This window comes from Eucalyptus grandis, chromosome 3 (assembly GCF_016545825.1).
Source record: "Eucalyptus grandis isolate ANBG69807.140 chromosome 3, ASM1654582v1, whole genome shotgun sequence".
NCBI lineage: Eukaryota > Viridiplantae > Streptophyta > Magnoliopsida > Myrtales > Myrtaceae > Eucalyptus > Eucalyptus grandis.
Genome location: NC_052614.1, coordinates 57,610,106 through 57,631,783, shown reverse-complemented (window position 1 = coordinate 57,631,783; position 21,678 = coordinate 57,610,106). Strand labels below are relative to the sequence as shown.

General features: G+C 38.1%; 1 protein-coding gene across 1 annotated transcript; it reads right to left on the bottom strand.

Annotated features, from left to right (window-relative positions):
• Window positions 1-14,031: 14,031 nt before the first annotated feature.
• LOC104440029 (wall-associated receptor kinase-like 1) lies at window positions 14,032-18,738 on the bottom strand. The gene is given in 8 exon segments (XM_039308391.1): window positions 14,032-14,657; window positions 14,660-15,064; window positions 15,067-15,115; window positions 15,117-15,274; window positions 15,277-15,471; window positions 16,113-16,208; window positions 16,561-17,391; window positions 17,816-18,738. Coding segments are annotated over 8 exon segments (2,910 nt in total). The 5' UTR covers window positions 18,555-18,738; the 3' UTR covers window positions 14,032-14,220.
• Window positions 18,739-21,678: the final 2,940 nt, after the last annotated feature.

Sequence of the window (21,678 nt, the reverse complement as noted above, 5' to 3'; positions counted from 1 at the left end):
CACTCTTGCTCACTGTGTCCATGGTCGAAGAGTAGCGTTCCAATCCACCTCTTACTAATCATTGTTCTTTATTTATATTAAGTTATCACGCAAGCGGAAGTTTTTTTCTAAAGGTTAGCATTTATAACAGGAACTATACAGGGAATCATGCTTCCATTATTTATCATACTTATATGTACATCAGGTGGCGGATTATACATCAAAAGGAAAAACCTAAGTCGGGAGAAATTGAAAAAAAAAAAAGTGTTTGTTTCCTAAACCCTGCTATAGCAAAGCTTCTCGTCCATACATACGTCCCTCCATCCAACTGTCCCGATAATCCCGCACCCCAAATAGTTACAGTCGTATCAAAATACAAGCACGACCCCTTTGCACTTTATCCTACTCTAGCTCCTAATCCTCCAAGTCCCTCCCATCACCACCTGCACTAGGAGCATCGGGGGATGGAATCGGTCCTAGCAGGCAATCGTCCACTATCACGAATATAGCACAAAACAATAGGAAATTAGATCAAGCTATCCTATGTTCACTAACAAGACAGTCGTGTATCGAACAAACATCATGCTCAGAAAGTGCAGGTCCGTGAATTTGTGGTGCTTACCCTCTAACGTAATGTGCGCTCCATAATGAGAGATGGGGGATGCAGGGAGCGACAGCATTGCTATCAATCCGAAAAATAACAACAGGAGTAGCTGACGCTCAGCAAGAGAAACAGCGAGCTCATAAACCACTCAATCTAATTGACATTTGATTCCTAGGACACTATTAATATCCAAGCAAGCACCTAAGTATGAGCACATAACATACCGTAGACCATTTCCAGTAGCATGAGTAGTGCCAACATGCATTTTACACAACACGCATCATACACAATCACATGGGTCACACTACTATGCAATGGGTACATCACACTTCACATTTATCATGCACAATATCATTGGGTCCATCCCCATTTCACTGCTCAACTAGTCCATGTAGGCGGCTCATGCAGTCACCTCTGGTTCACTAACCAGGCATTTACAGTTCCAATTTACGGTTCCCATATTGCGGCATCTCTACTCCGGGGCATCTTGGTTGTTAGCCAAGGCATTTGCCTCCGACATCCACTCTAGGCCATCATTGAGTTTTTGAGTTGATCGTCAAGACTTCTGGGGTTTATCACCAGCCTAGACATCCCTACTACAACCAGGTCATCTTGGTTGTTAGCCAGGCATTCACCTCCAACATCCCCTCCGGGCTATTGTTGGGCATCCAAGGTTCACCAACCTTGGGCATCATATATCACAATCCATCTCATGCATTGTAGGCATAGCACGTTCATGTAGTGACAAAGCATTTGCACACTATAAAATGCATCCTATTCAACACACATGACACTAGGATTGGCACTATGCCACTGCGCACGATTCACTGCCTTCACGGCACAGTCAACCACATATAACCCAAAATTCCAGATTCCGTCCTATTATGTTTTTACCCAATTTCCACAAGTAAATGGTACCGCATGGCAATCAAAATGCACCATTTTAAAGTCTATCAAATGCCATTATCGTCATCAGTAGGTCACCAGGCAAGATTCCATCACCTTCCTAAAGAATTTAATGCAATTTGGATCAAAGGCAGAAATGAACAGATTTGCATAGTCAAAGGAATCAAAGCTAAAACCATGGTGAATGAACTCGAAAATTTTAAAAATTTTAATATGTTATAAAGAAGACCTTAACAAAAAAATTTCATGAGGAAACTAAGTCCAAAACAATTTGTATAAAGAGCAGAAAATCGTACAAAATAAAGAAGAATCTGGTTCACTGGAACAGAGCAACCGATATACTCATCTCGCAGCCCTAAACATGTCAAAAAACTTTGAAATTTGGATATGTTATAAATCGGAATGTCCTCTACAACTTTTATGAAGAAGCAAGTCCAAAATCAAAAGGAAAAATTTTATAAAAATTCAGAAAGACAATTGGGTTTATGTTCTTACTGCAGTAGGCAGATCAGACACGGTAAATGACTAAGCTTCCGTACCAACCATACCACCTCAGAAAAATTTAAAAATTAAAGTATGTTATACATCAAGATGCCTTGCACACTTTCATGAAGAAATTATCATCAAATTCGAATCACAGCAAGCTCCACAAAATTAACAAACAGATAAGGTCTAGCAATTTCAGTTTTGGAAATCCAAACCACAGTACACGAACTCATGAAAAACTTGCACCACACGAGGCCGTTTGCTCAAAACACACCAAAACCAGAAGTCCTAAGCCACATGCAATATCCATCTTCAATTATAATCAACCACTTCGTACGTGAGGGCAAAACGAACACACGAAACTCACATGCAAGACTATATAAGCCACGGAAATGACATGCAATGCTTCGCTTCCACAAAATCTCTAAATCACAACATAACTAAGTTATCATTTCAGTTTCTCTACATCTACCCACGCTAACAAGGACATGCAAGCAAAAAGCAACACAGAACAGCTCCTATTCTAGCAAAAACGAGCCTAAAAAAGATCAAGAAAAGTAGAAGAAAGCCACTTTTCCTTGCCTTTGCTTCTCTTGACCTCTAGACCTACTTTCCTTGAAGAAGACCTTGAATCCTTAGAGGATAATGGAAGGAAACGAGAGAGAGATGTTCGGTGAGGAAGAGGGGAAGAGAGCTCGCACGAGAGAGAGGGAGAGAGAGAGAGAGAAGAGGGTCGGCCGATCAAGGGAAGGAAGAGGGAGGTGTCTTCCTCAATACACCTCTTGCATGAACTCTAATTGGATCGAGAGGGAGGCAGCTCATCATTAGGCTATCTTTAGCCTATTTAGCAAATTTAACTCAATTTCTAGCCTTTCTATTGGGTTATAGGGGCGGCAACATAATTTAGGGAAATTATAGAAATTATATCCCATAAAAAATAATAATAGGGCCGGCCACATATATATATATATATATAGGTGTATTAAAAGACTAATTATGTCCTAAGGTGCAACTTTGGGCCCATACATAAACCGTACAAGGCATATGCTAATGTCTTCGTCCCTAATTCACTCACTAAATTTGGTTATCGAAAAATTAAATTCCTACATGGCTTGCTAATATAGCTAGACAGAAATTTGAGACGTCACACGAATATCCAGTGAGTCTGGCCAATTTTCCAATCTTGCCTCTAGACATCCAAATCCGCAATTCGTATCCATAGTAGCCTTGTCTTGCCTCACCATTTAATTCGGATGTCCACCACTTGATTTAGGACATCTAAAATGTATCATCACGCATTCTAAACCTTTTGGCTTGCTTCAAATGTCTCAAACTTTAATCTTGATTCACATCCAAATCAAAACAAAGTCAAATTTCGAGCCACATTTCAACCGCTAACAAAATTCATTATTTTGAAAAGAGAAGTTTTTTTGTTATTCACAATCAACACGTATTTTTATATCATTAATTTATATTATTTGAGGAAAATTTGGTGTCCAACGAATCCATACCTCTTCCATTTAAAACTTCGTTCTTCTTTTATTAATAAAATTTGCTAAGGTCCAATATATATCAATGGCATTGTCCCGTATTTGAAAAAGAAGGGCAAGTTTACTTCGAAATGCTACCGGGAACCGATGTATCATTTTTCTTTTCTGGAATTATTTGTTGTCTTTGTTAGTTCTAACGAGTCCACGCGTTTCAGCTACACACCTACAGGTGAAAGGTATGCCTAGTGGAACAAACGAACAAATAGCACCTGAAAATTCCTAACATTGTCTATAATATCTACGTTTAATGAACGTTTATGTCTCGGTGCATTCAAATAGTATTTTTGCTTAAGAAACACTGAGAAAATAAAAACAAAGTCGACTTTCTAAATGAACCAGCCGACACCTAAATTTTTCTGAATGTATCCTGAGCGTATAACGTGCTCCTGAGAACTCGTCTTCCATTTTGGCCCTTCAATAAGAAGAAGAAAGGGAAAAGAGAGGAGAGATCCGAGCGAGAGGGAGACCGTGAGCGGAGAGAGCCGAGCGAGAGACTAGTAGTGAGCGAGGGCTCTCCGTCGACAAACACACTCGAAACTGGGCCGACGACCCACCGACGTTACCCCTCTCCCCGAGCCGAGCTCACGGTAGGTTTTGGTTCGGTTTCGTTCGCCTTTCTTTCGGGCGTTGATTTCCCGAGGATCCCGGCTCGGAGACGCGCGAGGCGGACGAACGTAGCCCGATCTATCGAGCTCGCCCACCGTCCGACGCCGCTGGGCGGGGTAGGGCTCCTTCATCCGAACGCTCGTACCCCTTTTTGTGCTCTGTTTCGGGCTCGCCGGACCGGGCTGACGTTGTCCGGTTCGCGCGAGTTCTGGCCTCATTTGTGTGCGCGCTGCGGTTTTGGGGGGACTGGTATGTAGTTCATTCGGAATCCCGGCTCGAGCTCGGGCTCGGTCGTCCTCGCTCCTTGCCCCTCAGTTTGCGTGTATTAAGTGTTCGATAAAACGTCCTCGAGACGATTCCGTAAGAATAGCCGCTGTTGTTGCCTTACCCGAAGCTCACGTAGCATTATTTTGATCTTCAGTTACTGAGTTTGTCCTGGGCGAGACCTTATCTCGTTGATCGGGGCTGTCATGGTCCGTTTCTTTGGCATACTCCTATGCGTGTTGCTTCGATAGCGCTTATCCGTTGATGACCGAGGACGAGTTCTCTGGGGATCAACGACTTTCGCGGCTAATCGCAAAGGGGGTGGCGAGTTGGTCTCGCGGGTCGGCGTGAGCGATCGACGGAGCGGCGGCGGCGGTATAGCGGCCGGGGCGCGGTCGGGGACGAACCAGCTCAAGGCTGCTCGTCTCTGGTCATCCCCGAGCACGCAAAACCAAGAGCCGCATGCTGGGCTTGTGTAGGTTTAAAGTGTTCTTGAGCTGGCTGAAATAGGGAATGAGTGGGGTTGGGGAGGTTTGTGTGGATTTTTAATGAACTGGCTTTTGTTAGGCTCATTGGGACTAGGCGTAGTGAGCCTAGGATAAGAGATGAGGGCTGGGCTGAATTAGTTTAATTCTGGTTTGGAATGTTCTCAGGTTGGGCTACTTCTGCTTGCCTTTTAATGTTTTTCTTCAGGCCCAAATGGGCCCAACATGCTGAACCCAGCCCGGTCGAGGGCCAGAGTCCTGAGACCTGGGCTGGCGAGTCCGGGTCGGTCTCGGACCGGACCAGATGCGGAGACCCAACCTGACCTTTAAAAAAAAAAATTTTAAAATAATATAATATATTATTTTTTAATATTTTAAAAATTTAAAAAAGAATTTTAAAAATCCCAGAATTTTTTTTTCCAAAGAAATCAGAAAAAGATTAAAAATAGCCTTTGAGTTGTTTTTCCTTAAGATATGTGAAATTCTTTAAAAGAAAACAAAAAAAAATTGTGTTTAAATTTGTAAGTAAATGTTGGATTGTTGTTTTGCATATTTTCTTTATTCCATATACGCCATTGTGATGCATGAATAGCTATTTCCTTAGCTTGGTTAGGAATTAAATCCTAGGACCCATGATTGGTATAAAATACTGTATAAATGCTTTACTTGATGTTTAAATAAAATAATATACCAAAAGGGCATTAGTTGATTATTTAATATAATTAAGTTATCGATCCTAATTTCTTTGGTTGTGTAGAAGTAAAATATTTCTTCCAATATTTTACTTGAATTTCTAATTGAGTCATTACAAATCAATTAGTGATGACTCCTAAATGAAAATGACTTGCTAGTTAAAAATCAAATCATAAGTCGCGAATTAGTGAGCTTGGGAGAGCCTGAATTAAGCCTAGACTTAGCAATTTATTAACTTCCGCACCTACAGAAGGGCTAGAAAAGGTTGTGACAAGTCCTAGATGAAGAGGGATGAGATTTAGGCCGTGACTTACAGAGGAAAATGAAGGCTTGTTTCATTGTATCAGTGATGTGTTTATGATAAATCATACAAACAATGACAATGCATAAGTTCTACAGGTAATTTAATCCAAGTCTCGGTTGACTTTCTCAGAGAGCATATTCTTCTTCCACTCTGAATGTACCATTGAAATTATTTCACATTCTAGTCTTATGCTTCTATGAAGTGGTTCGTGTAGAATTTAAAAGAAGATTACTTAACTCATGCAACTCCAGGAGTCACGGAGTAATCAACGACAACTCATAATCAATAATGACTTTTAGTGTTCAACAAATTTGATGAATTATGAGGTCCAAGGGAGCTGATATTTAATTTCGGAATCAAGAGTTGACTTTCACTGCCATCTTATAGCAAGATATACTAGTCTTGTAATGAAGCTCAGGTCTGTATCCGGATCGAAAGTGAAGAAGAGACTGTATGAATAGGAGGTTAAAGGAGATACGGTTTCCTTGCTGCCCTTGCTAAGAGATGATCCATCGATTCTCGTTCGGATCATGGTGGAGGTCTTTATCCTCTTAATATGGCGACTGTGGAAAGGCCGATCTGATATTTCACGAAGTTGGTTTGAGCAAGGCCGAGCACAACGCGTGATAGGGCTAAAAACGATGACGCCATTCATCATTACGAGGGAAGCATAATAACGTGGAGGCTTTCAAGCTCTTGGTGGAGCCTTCGGTAGATCATGACATGAGTTTGCAAATTCAAAAAATAGTTAGGGTCATACCATATTGCATCAGGCTTTTTCAATAAACGAGGGACAAATAAAAGCACCAACCTTTTGCAGTTGGGATAAATTTGGCCAATCGTTAGCCATTATCAAAACACTTAATATTTTTATCACCTTTTCACTCTGTATAGCTTTAAATATTTACAGAATTTCCATCAAAATTATATTTTCTTGGAAAGGACTGATATCCATTCCTTACTTTTTGTCTGCCATTATATGATTTTAGGGAATTTCAAGTGTTAAATATAACGAGTCATAAACAAACAACAACTAGCTTTAGTCTTGTCACATTTGATTATCACCAAGTCCCGTAACCCATGAAAGTAACTATTAGGAGGTTAAAAGTTATGTTAGGACAAGAAAAGGTTATAAATCCTTGAATAGAAAATACAAGACAAGACTGATATTACTAATTTGTTTGAAGGCATTTATATTTATTCCATACATAGGTTCTAGTCCTAGGAAATATATGCAAAATAAGTTTAAGAATTATGAGAAATTAATGATAACATATGTTGAGAAAAGTTTAGATAATTGGAATATACCACAAATAGATGTACATTAGGTATATAAGAAAAGAGGAACCTTTTAATATATAGATTATGCAATTAAGGTAGTTGGGAAAACGATGTTAGTAATTGGAAATGATGCAACTTTTCAATTATTTCCAAAAGTGATGTTGAAATAAAATAAAATAAAGTAAATCTGAAATTCTTCCATTGATTTCTACGTAGAGAAAAAGAAGGAAGTATAAATAACATTGAAAATCACTATACAACTTACATTATGGCATATGGAGAACTCCAAAGATCAATCATTCTCCCATAGTTGGATTAAAATTAGGAGAGAACATTAAAGCAATACCACAAATGATGAGTGGCCAAAAAGAAGAATGGAGTAAACCTGTTGTTTTAGAAGAACTAAATGTAGTAAGAAAATAAGATAATTAAAGTAATTTGTTCTTGCAGTCATTGGATAAACAACTTAACAAAATGAGAATAAAACTATGGAAGAGGCCGAAAAAGAAGAACCGGAAACACCTGTAATAGAATTAAGACAACATATTAGCTCATGGAAGGAGCAAATGATCCACATCCATGACCACTTGTTAGGTATGAAAAGCCAAAGAAAATTTTTTACCTAGAAATATTGGCCTGGAGTCTCCTTTGAAAGGTAGAGTTTGAAGAGTCATAGAGAGTAGAGAGAATAATAAAAGAGTGTTTATGGTGGTTTGACCCCAATTAGAATTGCAAGATATGTATTTATAAGATTAGTTATTTATAGTCTGAGAACATAAAATAACGTAATTACATAATGACCCCATAATACATATCAATTACAAATTAATAGTAACTGTGCATTGCCTGCACAGAGAGTGAAGAACATGCATATCTACTAAATGTGTCATAGTAGCTTAAATCTTCCACTTGCTTCGGTACTTGTTCGTGTTTGAGGCTCCACCTTGGCTGAACTTGAACAACCTTTGTCTGTCAAAATTGTGCCCATTTTAGTTATGCCCCTTTGTGAACTTGGACCTCTAAGGTAGAGTCTCTGCCCCTTCCCAAACTCAAAGTCGTTCCCCTTTCTGAACTCCAAGCTATGCCCTTTCCTGAAGGTGAACTTTTGCCCCTTTGTGAACTTGAAGTTATTCTCCTTCACATATTCGATGCCTTGCCCTTTCCTGAACTAGAAGCTGCGTGCCTACATGACCTCATATCTTCGCTGTTTCTTGAACTTGAAGCTACAACCCTTGCTTTGCCTCTTTTCGTAGGACCCCCACTTAAGTTTGAATCACATCAGGTCTCACTCACTCTACTTCCTTTTGCCCGTACTTGGTCAGTACTTGGTCAGTCTCCATAGTGCTATCCCTCTTCACCAGGATCACGTCCAAATTCCACATTAGTCTTAGGATCACAACAGAAGATGCAAATATTCAAGACTTACAAAAGAAAGGTCTCTTTGACCTTAGCTTCAGTTGTAAGAGTGCCTAATAATCATTAAGCAAAAATAATAAATTAAAAATTAAATAATAAAAAAATAATTGTTAATCTCTATTATGAATAGTCACACCCTTTCAATAGGAAACATTGATTATTTTATAATTATAAATTGAATTTTAATAAATAAAAATAAAAATAAAAATTGAGAATTAATGCCAAATTTAGTCAACGTATTTTTTTAATGTGATACAAGACACCTCTTTAGTTTGTTTTGCAAATAAATTACCAACGCTGAGTGCCCTTCCCTCGATCACCGCTCTCTTCACTGACTCCATGCACGAGATCAACGATGGATCATGTGTGGAACAACAGCCAGGTGGGTGCACTGGTGGCACTGGTGCTGCAGGTGGATGTGGAGGGACTAAGAAGGGTGCTGTCATCGGACAAGGTAGGAGAGCTGAGGAGGGCGCCACTCGAGGGTGAGATACGCTCGAACCCAAATGCAGACACCTCTTCTTTAAAGGAGAAGTATATTCAATTTGAGATTTCGATTCCTAATTACGCCTGTTGGTCGGCCACGCTTTGCCAATTCCTTTTCATTGTTGTTTCTACACCAGGCGAGTGGATCTGGGCGTAAGGGAGGCCTGGCTGCAAGAGGGGCCCAATTAATTGGATATTGAACTTTTTGGGGAGAAGATTTTGGTTTCAAGGAAGTATACTCTGAGCTGTGAGACCATTTATGAAACTTTCCATTATAAACCAATCTTTTGAAAAAATAAAGTATTCACAGAGAAAAAACATATGCCAGAGTTAAAAAAGAAAAACTATCGGAAAAAGAGAAGCCAATATTGGTAATGATCCCTCTTTCTCACTTGAAGTTTTGGAGGTGATTATCAAATAAACACAGAATCTATAATCAATTTAATAGAAAAGTAGATAAAATTTTGAAAAACCACAGTTTTTGATGTTTTTCATGGAACAGATCTAATGCACATGTGAAAAATAAAATCAGCTTAACAGAAAAGTTCTTTCTCAAAGAATTTGGTAACTGTGAAGTTTGAGATGAAAATACAAGAATTAGACAACCCAAGGAGCGTATCTGAGGCTATTATATGTTGTCGAAAAGTAGTGTCTGAGACAGTTCAAACTACGAAAAAATCCATAATTTAAATTCCACATTTTTTGCTTAATTTATAATTGAAGCTATCTCGACTTGACTCTTTCTGACCTAGGGAGGGTAAAATCAGGTTTAAGATACGTGCTTATGAGATTAATCGAATGGTCCATACAAATGATGATCACAAATGGACCATCGATTGTTAACACCGCAAATGATTCATTGATCATAGTCTATATCTCGCACGACATCGGACATTCATTTTTTGATCAATCAATCCTATATAAATTTTGACTCAGAAGCCACCACTAGTCTTTTTTGATTGACTAGCAACTGAGTAAAATATATTTGTGCATTCAAAGATTCTAAATCCGAGAACTTGATTACACTAATTCTAAGATTAACGCCATTCTAGTATCTAACTTGATTAAATGCTAACTTACACCATAGCAATCTATCAGAGAATTCTAGGTTTCATCCTAACGATTCTAAAACAAAGAAAATAACATCCAAGGTATTAAAGAGGCGCAACCAAGTATAATCACAAAGAAAACACATAAGTGTCCTAAATTGTCTCTAAAAAAAGAGAAGACAATTCAAAACAAATAACCCTATTATAAAGTCCTAAAGACTTGTCCAATTTCGGATTTTCAAATTTTAACAGTTTTCCAATTTTCTAATTTTTTTTGGGTGAAATTTTCCTGAATTTTATGAACTTTAAAATATTTTAAAATATTTTTTTTTTGAATTTTCTGAATTTTTTTATGATCTTCTGAATTTTCTAAAATTTTATGAAGATTCTGGGTTAGAATTTTTTTTTTTTTGAATTTTTTTATGATTTTTATGATTTATCTGAATTTTCTATTTTTTATTTTTCAATTAATTAAATTTATTTAATGATTTTAATGATTTTTCTATTTTTTAATGATTTTTCTGATTTATACATTTTTTACGAATTTAAAACCTTTATTAATTTTTTAGGATTTTATGAGTTTTTAATTTTTTTTTTTAAATTTCAGGAAATTTGTAATAATTTCAATTTCTTTGAAATTTATAATGATTTCTACGATTTTTAGAATTTTTTAAATTTTTATTATTATTATATTTGGGAATGGGTTCGGACCGCATTTACTTGATCCGACCCGTATGCCCGGATGCGACCCGCATCGGATTAAAACACGATTTTTAAAAATTTATTTTTAGATTTTACGAATTTTTCATTGATTTTCCTTTTTTGTTTAACTCTTTTTATTCCTTTTGTCTTCTTCCCTATTTTGTCTTCTTCTCCTGCACCTTCATTCTTCTTCGCAGATCATGTTCAGCGAGAACATCTCCTTCGCCGCCTGCAAATTCATTCTTCACCGAACCAGGGGACCTCGGCCAAACCTCAGGCCGCCGCCGAGCCCTTAACCTCCATGGTCGTCCACTCAGGCCACCACTCGCCGGCCTATCATCGGCCGTCTACTCCGGCGACCCAAAACAAATTCACCGAAACAAAAACTATGCGAACCATGGTTTCTAAAATCAGCAAATCAGAAATACAAGCGAACATAAATACACGAATATGGAGAGAATAGCCTAACTAGAATAGCCCTGGACAGAGGGATTCGCCGATGTGGAGTGAGAGCTTCGGCCAAAGGGGGGACTCTCGGTTCGCTCGCCGGCGATCGATCGTTCCCATAGAATCACATAGCCAGACAAAGAGAAAAAAGAATATCAGAGCAGATTCAACCAACCCAGAAGCAAACATGAACGGATCTATCTCGGGATTCAATGACGAATCACAATACTCAGCATTCTCTCAGCCATTTTATCAAACGGTTGATATGCGATTTTAAGCATGCATTCTGGGGCGAAATTTATTGCAACCTACGGACTGAACATGATGCATAAAGGCTGGAATCAACAAATTTTCATGTTAAAACCATATCAGTCTATCACGAATCACTTAAAATTCTCCATTCGAGTTCGGGCTTCTTAAACATTCTGCGTTTCATTTAAGCAATACATCGAGTAGTTGGTGTTCATTAATGAACTTGCATTCTGGGTTCAAATCCGAAGCACCTATCGGTATAAACATGACGCATTAACATTCAAAGCATTTTAGCTCGACATGAAATTACTCCGGTTTAACAAGATTTCGCCGAGAGCATGAATCAACCCAGGCGGTTCTTTTTTTTTTTTTTTGCCAAAGACCGGGACGAGACAGGGGGTTCGTGAAAGGGGAATCTTACCTGGTATATCAGACAAGTCGAGACCTCGGTCGGAGATGGCGAGAGAGTTCTGGCTAAAGCCACTCCACGGCTACAGAAGAAAAATTGAAATGATGAAGGACAACGCCGGATGGACCTTTGATCGGCTTTGAATGAGCTCCGGCGACCTCGCTTTTGTCACTCTAGAAATAAAACCAAAAACGTTCTCTCCTCAGCCTTTCCTCCCTCTCTCTCTCGTTCTCTTCTCTCTCCCCGAAAGAATGGCTCCCCTGCGTGTTTTTTATTTTTTCCTCTGTCCAGCCCCCACAAACTGAGCCCTTCTCTCCTCTTTTTCTGCCTCGCGCAACACCCCCACGCTGCCGCCCTCTCGCTGCCGCCTTCCTCCACTCCTCTGATGACAGTTGGAATATTCCTTCTGCCAGCGTCACTAGACTGGCTCCATTGCCACTTAAGTAACACTAACGTGAGCACACAATACTCGATAAGCACACGTCAAACACGCTATTTTTATAAAATAAAAAGAATTTTGATAAATTGAGACACGTTATATTTAACAAATTATAATTTTAAATTAATTTGATTCAACTTCAGAAATTTTTTATAAAAAAACCTAGAATAAATTTATACTAAAAACGTTAACTCATCATTTATTAATATCATTCTTTATTTCAATTGGATAAATTCAACTATATTTCAATAATTTATAAAATTTGAAAGGAAAAAAAATAAGCAATTCATATTTTGGATTCGCATGTTAAATTTGTCGAAAGAGAAGAGACAAAAACTTGGGTGAATTGATTTTACCAAAAAAAAAAAAACTTGGGTGAATTGTTTTTCATAAGAAGAGAGTAAGAAAAGAAGAGAAAACTAGAATTTTGCTTCTTTCTCTATTTTTATTTTTCACACACACACCCACACACACATATTGATATGCATTTATTGAAAATTTTTAGAAGTAACTTTGCATATTGGAATCATGTGTCGAAAAATCGCATATTAAAATTTCGACTTGAGTGTCGAGAAAGTTGATCAGATATTAGATTTTCCAACATGTATTGACCGAGTATTAGATAATGTTCAAGAGTCTCGGACACGTGTTAGAATGTCCAGCACGACATAAAAGCTCACAGAGAGTGTCGATACTTCTTAGTTGCCGCTACGTGTGCGTGTACGTGTGTGTCTGCGCTAGCGTGCAAATGAGAGAAAAAGGATGATGGGCTGGGCCTCTCTTTTATTTAATTTCGGATGGGCCAAAATAATGGGCTGGAAGAAAAATAAAAGGGTGGGCTCAAAAATAATAAAAGAATGGGCCATGCTACACCAGCTTACTCGACTTTTCCCATTCATTTTTTCATCATTTTTTTCCACTCTCACGCATTTTTTTTTATCACTGTTACAACATCATCATCATCATCATCTTCATCATCTTCATCTTTTTATGATTTCTATTTTTTTGCTTTTTTTTTTTATCTTTTTATAATTTTTTATATTTTTGCAAAATATATGAATATTTAAAATGTCTAGAAAAATTCGAATGTCAACATCAATGGTGAAGATATAAAACTAATTTATGATTCCTATGAATTTTATTCTACAAACAACATTACTTACGTTCCTTAAGGGCATTTAATCAAACACTACTATCTCACAAAACCAACCTTAGTCTTATCTTAGTTGTTCGAGCTAATGTGTCTGTTGATTGTGTTGTGTGCATCCGTCACCGTTCCCTATGAAGCTAAACCTTCACTCTTGTCATGCAATCTTCAGTCGAGAAATGTTGGCTAAGATCGGGAGAGATGATTTTGCAACTAGTGGGGTTCTTTGATGTTGATATATGTAGTTTGGGTGGTGAGTTTGATCCATCACGTAGTGAGGTCTAAGCAGCCGAAGCATCAGCAGCTAGCAACAATTTCCCTATGCCATCAGCAATTCAGTGTGATCTTCAGGAAAGAGCTGGACGGGGAAGGCAGATGCAAGTTTGCCTTCTTTCCCGGAAGGGAAATGTCTTTCTTGTTTTTGCTTCCTAGCAAGTACAAATCTAATTGAATCGCAAAGGCTGGGCCATTGCATGATTGACGTAAGTTTTGCAACAATCGAATTGATAGCAAGTATTCAAAGATCTCAAGATGAACTGAAATCATAGCATTATGCTAATTACAGGACTAGAATAAACTTGGGATTTGCATGACTTAATAGTTCATCGATCCGAAACATTGAGAATAAGTTCATTAACAGTAAATTACTAACCAAAATCCTCCTATTAGTAAACTAACAAGCTTTCCTCCCTTCCCTCTTTTCTCTATCTTTTGCTCAGAAAACTGATTTCCATGACAGACGTAGCGATATAACTCTTAAGTATAAGAGGCAAAACATATCTTCACCACATCTCACTAGGTAAGAATGGCTGCGCATCCGAAAATGTAGTGACATCCACATCGATGTTTGACTTGCTGGATTTACATGCAGCAACATAAGATTCAGTTGCCTCTTGGTCCTCTTGATTTTGCTGAATACCCAAAGGATTTGGGAACTTCTCATCACCTCTAACTCCATTGCCACTTCTTTCATTGTGGGCCGGCTCCTCCCATTCGAGTTCAAGCATCTTTTCGCAAGGTTAGCAACTAATGCAATCTCTTCCTTCTTATCTTCTTTCAAAACTTGAGCATCCACAATGTCGAACAACCGTTTTTCTTCCATTGAAATTATGAAATAGGTCGCAAGGTTTCTGCCTTCTTGTTCTCAAAGAACGAGATTGGCTTTGTCCCGATTAATAGTTCAACAAGAACAACTCCAAAACTATACACATCGCTTTTGTACGTAAATTGACCTGTTTGGAAATACTCGGGATCTAGGTAGCCAATAGTCCCTTGCACCAACGTGGTTGCATGAGTTTGATCGAGGGAAATATACTTGGAAGTACCGAAATCTGCCACTTTTGCTCGATATTTCTCGTCCAGGAGGATATTGGTGGACTTGATGTCTCGATGATAAATGGGAATCGAGGCTACCGAGTGCAAGTAGAATAATGCTCCTGCAATTTCAGCTGCAATTCGTAGGCGTGTGTCCCATGATACATGAAACTCCTCATTTGAGTCGTGCAAATATTGGTATAGAGTCCCATTTGGTATAAACTCGTATACTAAAAGTGGGACTTTGTCTCCAAGCAACACCCCAATAACTTAACGATATTTCTATGGTTGATCTCGTGAGAGAATGACGACTTCATTTATAAATTGTTCGACTTTGCCCTCATCTATTGCTTTCGATTTCTTAATAGCAACTATTTTGCCATCTGTTAACATTCCTTTGTAAACAGTACCTTGTCCACCTTGCCCAAGTATTCTATCCTTGTTGAAATTGTCGTAGCCTTCTCTAGATCCTTGGAGTTGAACAATTTGTTTTTCTCAACATGGCCTTTGGCTGAAGATAGCTCACTTTCCAGCAAAAGACCAATGAAGTACTTCTCTTTGAGCTTGATTTCTTTTCTCTTCTTGATGTATTTGTACAGCCCCCATAAGGCAAGACACAAAAGTAGTGCCCCAAGAAGGCTTGCCCCAGTTCCTGCATTACAAAAAAAATTAAGGGGCAAAAGTCCAAAAAATGCACCCTTCTTGTATCTATAAGATCTTATCATAAAATATTTTAGTGAATCCGATTAAGAGGAAATCATATAAGAGTAATTAACCTGAGCTCCATTCATGTGGATTTTTCTTAACAACCTTGAATAATTAATTTGTCTCCTGCTAAGTTCCATTAGGTGATATTTTTACATATACATCTGGACTGTACTAACTGACCTCCCTTACTAGGAAATTAGAAAACCATTAATGAAAGTGAAAATATTCTTATCAGCATTCACCTTGATTATGATTGTAATAATTCCAATTCAAATATGACAAGAGTAAGTAGAACCTTGGTTGTCTTTTGATAGATCTGAAGCGGCAACATTAGAAAAGTTCTAAGTGCTGTCTTAGCTGTCAAATATAAGTATTCATGCACGAAGAAAGTTTTGAGGTTGTCCTGATAGATACTATTGATGGAAACTTATCTATAATCATTACCAAGCAATCATGTTAGAACGAAGGGTAATGTAAATCTTATTTATGTACCTTTTCTGAACATAATTTATGCTATGCTGTTCTTTTTCTAGCAATTCTCCAGCATGAAGCGGTCTAAAATTCTAGGTTAAAAGATCTGCTTACCAATAAGAATGAACTTGGTCTTTCCACCACCGACGCAGCGAAAGGAGCCCCGTTTGTACACACAAGTCCCGGGGCACCGCTTTGGATCACATTCGGCTGATGACAAATGATATCATAAATATATTAGCAGCAAAAACCATCTTCCTGAGTAAAATTAAGGAGGCTAGTAGGTCGCATTTCCTCATAAAATTGCTAATTCCAGGGCTAAAATATCGTGCTTGTAACAAAAGGACTGTCCTGTTCCCTTTATTTCCAGTAAATTTTTATCAATATAATAAGTTCAATTTTGTTTAAAAGTACATCACTTTGTACATTCTTGGGCCACAATATATATGTGATCATTAAACAACGTGTATGCATTCTTTTCAAAGGAATATTTGGGAATGAACAAGCCACTTCACTGTATGGTGCACTTAAATTCCCAATGTGATAGCATGAAATATGTTACCTTTGCATCCTCCAGTAAGATAGGCATTACCATGATACCCCGTACGGCAACGGCACTGCACAGATAGTATTTCACCACTGTCGACGCTGTAGCTTCTATATCTATATATAATTCCTTCTCCTTCACTGCTCAAACTTTTAAATCTTGTACAGGTGAAAGATTCATTTGTGCGATAGTATCCTTGCTCGATAAGGTCAAGTGCATACGTGGTATTGTTTGCAATCCCCCACTCCAACACCCCTGGAACCGTATCACTCAATCTCAAATCATAAACACCTGAATGAGACCCCAAGAAAGCGTACTTGCACCCCTCATCTCCGCTTTCTTCTTCGAAATCCACACCAAAGCCCTGCAGGTTCAAGGGGAGCGAACTCTGGCAGCATCCGTCCTCCCCGGAACAAGCGCTATACTTGCTAATGGTGAAGTTGGTTCCAGCACATTTCGACTGGCATCCGAAAACAGCTGATTCTTTACCATTCGCTGTCAGTAGAGTGTTGCAACCGACTACTGTAAAGATGTTCCTTTTCTGGGAGAAGACAAATGGACTTCCTTTTAAGCTTACCAGTGCACCACGTCCGTCACCCCCGCAGCTTGCATTTGAGTAAATTACAGGAAGACTAACGTTAATCATGCCATCCACGTCTTCATCAGGGAGTGAAATGTTGAGAACTCGCAATCCAATCTTCTTCAGAATGGGAACCGTGTTGTTTTGTTCGCAGACGATCTGATACCAGTCATCCAAGAAACACTTGGCTCGTATTCCGAAGGGGAAGGGAATAGTGACGCTCCCGCATGTTTCAGCACAGTCACTTTGCAGTTGAGTTGCATCTCCTGATGGTTGTGAAACCAGAAGCAAATATATTAACAGCGAAACCAATCTCCTTGAGTAAAATTACCAAAACTAGGTCACATTTCCACATAAATTGTTAATTCCATGGCTAAAATATTGTGCTTGTAACTAAAGGACTGTCCTGTTCCCCTGAAATTCCAGTAAATTATTATCAATGTAATTTGATCAATTTTGTTCGAAAGTGCATTCACTTTGTGTAATCTTGGGCAGAAAAACTAACAAAAAGAAGATAGAAAAGCATGTATGCAATCATTATGCAGTGTGAATGCGTTCTTTTCAAAAAAAAATCTGGAAATAAACAAACCGCTTCACTGTATGATTCCCCTAAATACGGAATGTGATAGCACATTCCGTATTATCTATCAAAATAAAAAATACGGAACATGATAGCATGGAGTGTGTTACCTTTGCATCCTTCAGTAAGATATGGGTTACCACCATACGCCCGTGCGCAATAGCATTGTGTAAATAGCATTTCACTGCCGTCAACGCTTTGATTGTGACAATAGGAAGGATAATCAGTCTTCGACTGCTGGATAAGCTTGCGTCCATACTCAGTATTGCTCGCAATCCCCCATTCCAGCACCACTGGAACCGTCTTATTCAATTTCAAATCATATAAACCTGTAAAGTCAGACCTCAAGAAAGCATACTTGCACCCCTGATGTCCACCTTTTTCTTTGAAATCCACACTAAAGCCTTGAAGGTTAAGGGGGAGCATAGTCTGGCAGCAGCCATCCCTCCCGGAACAAGCACTGTTCCAGCTAAAGCTGGTGTTGGTTCCAGCACATCTCGACCTGCAACCGACAAAAGCTGATTGTGTGGTATTCACTGTGGCCAGGGTGTTGCAACCGACCAATGTAAAGACATTCCTTGTCCGGGAGAAGACAAATTGACTTCCTTCCAAGCTCACCCCCGCAGCACGTCCGTCACCCCCGCAGCTTGCATTTGAGTAAATTACAGGAAGGCTAACGTTAATCATACCATCCACGTATCCATCAGGGAGTGAAATGTTGAGAACTCGCAATCCAATCTTCTTCAGAATGGGAACCGTGTTGTTTTGTTTGCAGACGATCTGGTACCATTCCTCGAAGAAACACCCGGCTCCTATTCCGAAGGGAAGGGAATGGTGACGTTCCCGCATGTTTCAAGACAGTTAGGCTTCGCAAGTCCAGGTGCAGCACCTGATGCTTGCAACTTGAGGGAAACCAGAAGCAGAAGAATTTGAAACACTGAGATCGACATGATTTTCAAGTTTCGTAAGTGCATGGACCAAAAATTACTGGAGAAAGCAGGAATGGGCGGAGTCCCTTTATATTCTTGTTGAAGTGGAAAAAGGGAAAATTCTCATGTACCGTACGCATAACTTTATTCCATCTGTTACTTCTTAATATCTCTGAGATGTTTCCCTTAGGGAAAAAAAATTGCATTACAACTCTTAAATGTCCAAATCTTATATGTATGTAATTCAATCCTAAACTTTTAAATTGTTTTGATCAAGTCCTAAACCTTTTGCAAACAATGCAATTTAAGTACTTTACTTTTCAACTGATTAAATTAATTCATCTACCTTCAATGAAAAATGCAATTAAATCCTAAAATTTTGTTGAAAAGTACAATTTATAAACACTTTTTGAGTGACATGAAATAATTTTAGATATTGTTCATCAAAAAGATTCATTTGAATTTAGGACTTGATTGTATTCCATATACAAGATTTTCTTAAGAACAGAAATGTTAAAGCTTCATAGGTGGAGAACACTAATTAAAGTAGCCAATTGTGACTTCTCCAATTGTTTGTTAGATAATTTTGTCATCATTTTTTTTTTCATGAGAAACAATGGGAACATTATTGAGATGGGTGACTCTTCTAAAATATTTTGTTGTAGATCCCTTTAAACACATTAAAACTGAACAAAGAAAAAAAAAAGATTCTACTCCATAATTTTTAACGCTTGGAAGCAGAGTTATATTTATTCAATAATTTTTTGGGGTAAGTGTCAGTTTAATAATTTTTGCTCTATCAAGATGAACACAAAAATCAAATCGTTGTCTCAAATGAAACAACTTTCGATGACCCAGCTCTCATGTTCCAACTTTTTTTTCCCTCTCCTTTTTGAGAAGGAAAACCGCTTTTCACAACAAAAATCTCTTTTTGAATGGCAAAATCATCGGACTAATTTATCCTACGACTAATGAAAAGGGTGTTGGCATCTTTTCAATCTAGAATAGTGAAAGCAAAGCTCACTTTTATTAAAGCGAAAGTGATTGCTTTCTAATTTCTTTAATGTGATGCGATGTTGGAGTGTCATATCTCTCTCATTGTTCAAGCAAAAATCACTTTCTTTTTTCTCGAGTTAGGTACATCGTGGAACAAGCCCAATGCTTTATTTGAGCAAGCCATCCATAACAGCACTTGGGAATATTGTTGGCCCTCCAGAAAAAAAGTAGAAGATGAACGTGAATCACGTGGCATGTTTTTTTGCTTCCACAATGGAAGACGTTGTGTCCCATGCACTTCGATTGAAGAAAGCTAAAATGATTTTTGCTTTAAAATACTCTAATTAATTTGCTAATGCTTTGGATCATACTGCATAAATTATTCTGAACTCTTGGCATTGTTTTTTTTTTTTATTTTCAGTGATGAGGGGACAGAGAGACAAGAGAGCCTATTTTTTGGGAAAATTACTGAAAAAATTCTAAACCTATTATAATTATACCAATTGAATCCTAAACATTTGTCTTTGCCAATTCAATTCCAAATATTTTGTAATTGTGCTAGTTCGGTCCATCCAGCCAATTTACGCCGGCCGGCATTGACATTGACAATTTTTAATGATATATATTTTTTTTCTTTTTCTTCCTTCTTTTGCTTTTTTCCTCCACAATGGCCAGTGAGGCTCTAGTGAGGCTCGCCGACCACTAGGCAATGGCCATGAAGCCCTCGGCGACTGCTGATGAAATACAAAATCACATTTGATTGATGAAAAGTCACTTAATCAATTGTCACCATCCATCACTGTAGCTAAATAGTCAAGTAAATTACTTTTAACGAACCCGTAACGTATCAATAACTTATTGGCTTGAGTTAATTAAAACATGAAAAAGAATATAGTAGAATATCGAAGTGAAGATGAAGGAGGAAACTCCTATTTCGATGTGTCTTTTATATTTTGAAAGAAAATCTCAAGTTGCGTGCATATCGTAGAAACTAGACTTTTATAGGTATCAAAAGATAAAAATTACTACCGATTTGTGCACCGTTCCTATCGCAAAAATTGACGAAAAGAAAATTTCTTAAATGCAACATAAAAATTTAGTTTATAACACATTTAAATGGCCGTGGATGATAGCGTGAGCAGGTCAAGGTCAAGCAATGCAACGCAGTGACGAACCTTCCTCTTTATTCATTTACTTCCGGGGGTCCCCCTCGTCCTTAACGCGTTTTCAGGGGTTGGCTGACTGATGTGCAGCTATACTGATGCAGACACGTGATTCGTACATGTCTATGCACGAATTAAGAGTAAATGTTGAGTCAGTCCTTCGTAGCACGGTCATTAAACAATCGAGCTTTTAAAGTACTGATTTGATCTATCTGTCGAACTTTTAAAGTACTGATTTGATTGATCTGTCAAACGAAGATTCATTTGGTGTTGATCCTTATCTTGATATTAGTTGAGTTACATCCTCAAGCATTTGGATTTTGTAAGTCATCCATCGACCATTGTCGATGGCCCCATAAAAAAGTGGAGGAGGTACACAAATAATGGAGGAAGGGCCACATATTTATTAGGTTTTGGAAAAGTTAAGAGTGGACTAGTCCACTATGTACGGAATGATAAAGATGAACTATAAATTCCACAGATGAGTACAAACATCACGTGATGCATAAATGATCGAATTCCAAGGATGGTAAAAAAAAAGTAGCATGGACCAATGGGAGCAAGTATTTCAAGTGGCTAATACATTTGCTAAAGGTCAATTGGGCTGTCAGATTTAGTGGAGCAAGATTCATGTGTAACTCATATTTATTTCCATACCAAAATTCAGTCTAGTATATATACTACTATCATGTATGAAAATTTCTTGTTAAGAAAAGTAATTCATGAGCCAGAGGAAACTAGAAAAAAGAAGAAGCTCGTACATAGTTTTACGTATATTCATTTTTTTTAGGGAAAAAAATTATTTTTAATGGTAATTGCTCGCTTACTGACTAAAATGAATTCCTGTCAACAGTTTTTCTCATTAAAAAAAAAAGAAAGAAAGAA